At 35.8% G+C, this 6,000-nt stretch overlaps 1 protein-coding gene across 1 annotated transcript in view; it reads right to left on the bottom strand.

The window, feature by feature from the left end:
- JMY (junction mediating and regulatory protein, p53 cofactor) overlaps positions 1–6,000 on the bottom strand; it is a gene marked incomplete at its 5' end in the record, with an annotated part of 66,572 nt that overhangs the window by 33,256 nt on the left and 27,316 nt on the right. The window contains 2 exon segments of the mRNA XM_009637249.2: positions 535–704; positions 2,908–3,058. Of these exon segments, the coding sequence (XP_009635544.2) occupies positions 535–704; positions 2,908–3,058 (321 nt within the window).

The following is a 6,000-nucleotide window of genomic DNA, read 5'->3' as shown; positions in this document are numbered from 1 at the left end:
AAAGCTGTAGCTAGCACAACTCCTGCTGGAATACTGCCTTAATAATTAGGGTAAGCAGAGACAAAAAGAGTGCAGTGTAACAGGCTACTCATCTGTATATTTACTAACGTTCAGACACCTTCCATCTGGAATGTCAGAACTATTCCAAGAAGGTGGTTACGTCTCTGAGAGCTGAAGCGTGGAGAACACATAGTAGCAGATTTCTGCACTACCCCTTCTCTTCATTTTATTCATCTCAGTTGGTAACGGTAAACATCAACAGCAAAAATTATCTTCCTGGTTGACTGACCAGGAAAAAGTGAACAGAAAACATAAACAAGCAACACAAAACACACCACACCTATGTTGCAACTCCATTTGTCTAACATGGTAGAGTGTAGGAAAAGTTTAAATATCAACTTTCATTATTAAAACTGGAAAAATACTGACTTTCAAGTCTGGGTATTGTTTTGTTTTTTTAAGTACATCAATAGTCTTCAAGGTTTGGGCTTTTTCTGCACATTTTACTTTCTATTTATTGGTATGAAAAATTACCTCCTCTTTCAGCGCATGTTTCTTCTGCTCCAAACAGATTTCTTTTGCACGCATCAACTGCAATGTCTCCTTAGAAACTGCATACTGAAGCTTTTCCATACGTTCCACTGCTGCTGCCCATGCTGCCTTACCAAATTTTTTCTGGTCTGCTCGCATTCGATCGTACACAGCTACAGAAGGGAAGAAAAGGCAAGACAGCTTACCAGTCCACTCTTTAGATCACTAGTAATTCTACTGCAGAAACAATGCACACATTTGTATCCAAAAGCCCACAAAGTTCTCTTAGCAGAGAGCAGTCATTCTACAGAGTAGTAACCTTCAAACAAGTACTCTTAGGATTCATGTAAATATGCAATTAGCTATGTTGATAATTTTATCACTGTAATTTCAATTTTTGTTATCCACAGAGGGACCATCCTCTGAATACATGGTACCTGCTCACTTGAACCAGCAGCTCAGAATTCTTGACTTAATAAAAATTTCTTATTAATGCTACCATGTTGTTTTAAACTGCATCCCAAATTTTTCCTTCTTCTGAAAGCCCCAATTATCAGCTACTAAGGTCTCCAGTTTCCCTTGATAACTTCTATAGTGCATTTCTAAGTTTAAACAAAGCTGCAGAGTGAAAAAAATTACAATTTAAAACAAAAATTTCAGCTTGACCTCAAATGCAGTTCTGTAAGAATACTGAATTAAATCTAAATTACATCTATCTTTTAACTCAAAATGCAGGCTGCTTCACAAAATTAGTTCAAATTAACAAATTATAATCTGATCTTAATATGCAGGGCTGAATGAGAATCTTTTCAGGAAGACTTCAGAGTACCAGGAGTCCCTTTCCTGACTCAGATTTTCTATTTCTGAGCCCCAGACAACATCTAGGCTGACACACATGAGATTTTCATCATTTTTAATATACAGAACAATCACATGATACTGTGCGCTTAGCTTTGCAAAGCAAAAGGCACAAAAGTCACACAATCAAAGGGATAGTATCCAGTCCCCAGCTGCTAGAAGATATTACATGCTGTTGTTAGGGAATAAAAAAATACCTTTATGTTCTCATGTGTTTTTCCTCTGCCATCTGTTACTATTTTGGTATGTTAAGACCACCCTGTGATAGGCAGGAGGCCAAAAAACCCCAAAACATAACAAAACAGGCAAGCAACCAGTACACCAAAGGGCTATGGCTATAAATGGTCTGCAGCCATTTCATTTCCCAGTGTTTTCCCCACAATCCCGACACAAAAAAAGCATATAAACAAAACAAAAAGTAAGTTAACTGTAAATATACATTCTTTATCAACTAATGGGGTATTTTATTTCCTGTCTTTGTCATACTAGGAACCAAGCTGATTAAATACATTTAGAATTTGCTCTAATTAAATTAATTCCAAAATGCTAGAACTGGTTTAGTCACTTTTTCAAAATAAGGTGGAGTTCCATGTTACAGTTAACCTGGGTTGTCACCAAAAATAATCATTTTGCAGTGACTGCTTCTCTTGAGGCAGATCTAGGAGTCTTGTAGGGAGAAGACAGGAAACCATCCCATCAAAAAAGATTTTGTCCCAGGGGCACAGTTCATTTATCTTGTTGCACAATCACTATCACCAAGGCAAAGAAAGAAACAGGAACCCGCAGTCACGCAGGGAAGACAGTGGGACATAAACTCTGTCAGTGGTAGCCCACAGTCAAACTAAAAGAGGTGACATGAAACCACATTGTCAGGTGTGTTTGCCCTAAGAAACTGATTATTTAAGTTAAAATGGTACAAGGATGAGAGTGCAGATGTACACAACAAGTCATATGACCTGGTATTCTGCACCACCTCTTTACTAAAACTGCTGCATTCTTCAAGCATAGAAACGCCAAGGTTATATCCATGAAGATTTCTGAACAACAGACCAGCTTTCACCAAATAGTTAAACTGAGCTATTGCTTAATATTTAGAGCTATGAAAAAATATTACTGAAAGGCAGGGGAAGACAGGAAAAGGAAATTAATTGAAAGGTAATAAACACTTACTACGGTGGTCTGCCATATCCAGTACAGAAGACAGAATCCATCAGGGACTCTGTGTTCCCTAAATCCTTTGCAAATGTACAGTGCAGCTAATACAATCACATTGAGAAAGTGGTTGTGAAGCTTATCTAAAATTTCTATTATGCTCACTTCCGATGATGTTCTGAAAAGGGTTATCAGTGAAAAATTTGAATAGACGCAGAAGAAAAAACAAATGGGAATGACAACTGCATTTTCCTCATGGAGGATTGATGAAAAAAATAAATCACAGTACAATATAGAACATGGTAAACATTAAGTAAATTTTTAAAGATCTTCTATTTGATGGATAGGATAGTATAAAATAACTACCTTTCTGTGTTTTAGCTGTTATTTCAAAGTATTTAACTGTAAGATCTTGAATAGAAAGCACAGCCATGTGGGCTTTTCTCTGCCAATCGGCATCTTCTTTTTGCAGACTCTCAATTCTTCTGGGGCCTAGGTAGTCATTCTCTATCGAGATCTGAAAATAAATCAGCCCATAATTAACAACACAATTATTTTGTTGCTATTGTGCCAACAACAACCAGTTTCATGGTGGCTAAAAAAGAATGAAAAACAAAAAGGAGAGAAAGCTATCAGCAAATCACCATTGCTTCTATTCTAACATTTTCTCCAACTCACTTTTTGATCTAGAAGTTCCTTATGTGGACTCAAAGTTCTGGAGAAAGTGTGACCTAACAGAAAAAAACCTCTCATCTCACAACTAGATCACATACTCAAATCTACATTTTCTTTGCTAGTAATCACTTTCTCAAAAAAAAATGCTCCAGCTATTCTTTCTAAAAAACCACCTATATTCTTGGACAAGAATCCAAGCCTCATGGTAAAACTGGCTAAGATAATTTTTTTTCCCTTGACGATGAAACTCGCTTTTGAAGACTTTCATGTTTTGCAAGCTTTGCTTCAGATAATGCTTTGAAACCAAGAAAATTATGACAGCTTTCACAAAAGTGGTTGTCAGAAAGCTCACAAGAAGAGGAAGAAACAGCAGAAGCCATTAACGTCAACACATCATGTAAACATCTATTTCCATCAGCTATTGCTTCAGAGTAACAGAACATAACACATTTCTACACCGTATGGCTATGTTTTTGAAAGAAAACAAATTAGTTCTTCAGAGGAAACAAACTGAAAGGAGGTCCCTAACCTACCCTGTGAGCAAGTGAGAATGAATCAGAGAGGCAAGACTCTTCTACTGGAACCATTCTTCTGTGGAAAAGTTCATAGATTGTTGTTATATTGAGTTTTGAAGAGAGTAAAGTAGGCTTATTCTGAGCAGATATAAGAAACAGGCCTGCAACTCCAGGATTTTATTATGTTTTACATAGCATACATCTCCTAAAGAAAGAAATAGTCCTCAGTGATCTTTGATACTTCCCAGATTCTTTCTGAATACAGCTGGGACAAGAATGGACAAGACTGACAGAAACAGACTTAGGCCAGGTCACATTATAGCTTAGGCAGGGATCTGTCATGTCTCTCCAGCTCTCTTTGTTAACCTTCTCCTAGGCGGACTTGTAATAGGCAGAAAAGGAAAAAAACATGAGATGTAACAACAGCAGGTTGATTAATTGTAAGAACAAAAAAAAAGTTCAAGGAGCACTACAGATGGCAAAGGCAATATACATAAAGGAAACAGCTTCATACATAACGGAGTGTTTCAGCTCAAACACTCAGCTACCTTCCTCCCACACATTCCGGGAGGCCAAACAATCAACTGCAAGCACAGCCTGCTGGATATGTTAGCTATACTGCCTGCATTTCAGCTTCATCATCCATTCAACAACTTCCCAAAGTTAGTCTTACATGTTTTAATTTAACTGTGCTCCCAGTTGGTAGCACAAAACCAGCACTATTTCCTAAAGTGTGTTATAATTCCATATGTACAGCCCCAAATATATTAAGTGGAAGCACTCAGCTGTAAAAAGGGCTTTACAATTTCACTGGTTTTATCCTAATGGATCCTGACATGGACTTTAATGTTAATACATACAAACTAACTTAGATTGGATGGTCTAGATTTCTGAAAATATCTGGAGTCTGAGACTAGCAATACCAACTACAGAGGTTTTGATTATCTTCATGAAGGTATAGGAGAATGACATACACAATTCCATAAAGACTGTAAAGGAAGTAACAAACTAAAAAGCAAATAAGGTGTTAGGACATACAAAAGGAAAACTAAACAATAACGTCATTGTACTGCAAAGTGCAGTGGTGACTGTTTTTTCCAGACTATGGAGAATGCTGAAAAAATAAGAAATATTCAGAAAAGAAAAATCATAGAAGATTAATGTTATGACAAGAGTAAGAGGAATGACTGTTTTTTTTCTCCAGACACATAACAGTGTATATAAAGGAGCATTAAAACCACTATGTTAAAGTATTTTATATTGCCAATTGACAGGATTAAGGCTAAATTGTGCATCCTGAGTTATGCCTTCCTTATTTATCCATGTCTATATTATAAAATCTTTGTTTCTGTTTCAGCTTCATTGACTAAAAAATTCACCTTCAAAAAGAAAGCTTTATTTAAAATAAACTATTATATAGTAACAACTATATAGTACACTATATGATACATAACTATACAATATACTATATAATTACATAATAATAGGAGAATATATACCTTTTATATTATAAAAAATATTACAAAGTATTTTTAAGAAGGCATAGTCTACTGTTATTTGAAAACTTTTTTTAAGCAAGTGAGCTCAAGAGTTAAAGCAAGCAGGCTTCAGTGGTTCCAGATATTCTAGATTCCTTCTGTGGACGAAAAGGGTTGGATAGATTTTGAAATCTTCAGTTAAAGAAAGCTTAATAAATACAATAGACAAAAAGTTAAGCATTTCCATCAAAAATTGATCAAAATGTAGTTGATAACTTTTATATACAGATATACTGAAAAAAGGAAAATAACGAGGACACAAGTATTAGACAAGAAGAAACCAAATTAAACACATATAAAGCCCATGAATAGGAATACTGAAAATAACTGTAACAACTGCAAATAAAGCCCTACAAGATCCAGTATAAAGTCAGCCAATATCATGAAAGCTGACAGAAAGTTTTTTTCAGACAACTACTTAAAAAGATACTAGATTTCAATGTATTTACAGATTTAGGTAAACATGCACTTGAAAAATGTACACTCTCATGATCAAGTTTTTCTGTCTTTGAAGACCTTAAGCCCCTTTCCTTGCCCTCCACAGCCTGCATAACATTACATCGAGGCCTTTTCTTTCTTACTCCTTCCCTTTCTCCATCACTGCAAAAGAAAAAAATCATCCCTCTCCAGTTTTCACTCTCCTTTACTCTAAGCCTTGCAGGGACGCACAATTTAGTATTTTCTGCATGTTTAACGTCCTTTCAGAGTTTCATCAAGATGCCTTTTTGAAT

This window comes from Egretta garzetta, unplaced genomic scaffold (genome assembly GCF_000687185.1).
Source record: "Egretta garzetta isolate BGI_Z169 unplaced genomic scaffold, ASM68718v1 scaffold424, whole genome shotgun sequence".
NCBI lineage: Eukaryota > Metazoa > Chordata > Aves > Pelecaniformes > Ardeidae > Egretta > Egretta garzetta.
This window is presented reverse-complemented; position numbering and strand designations above follow the sequence as displayed.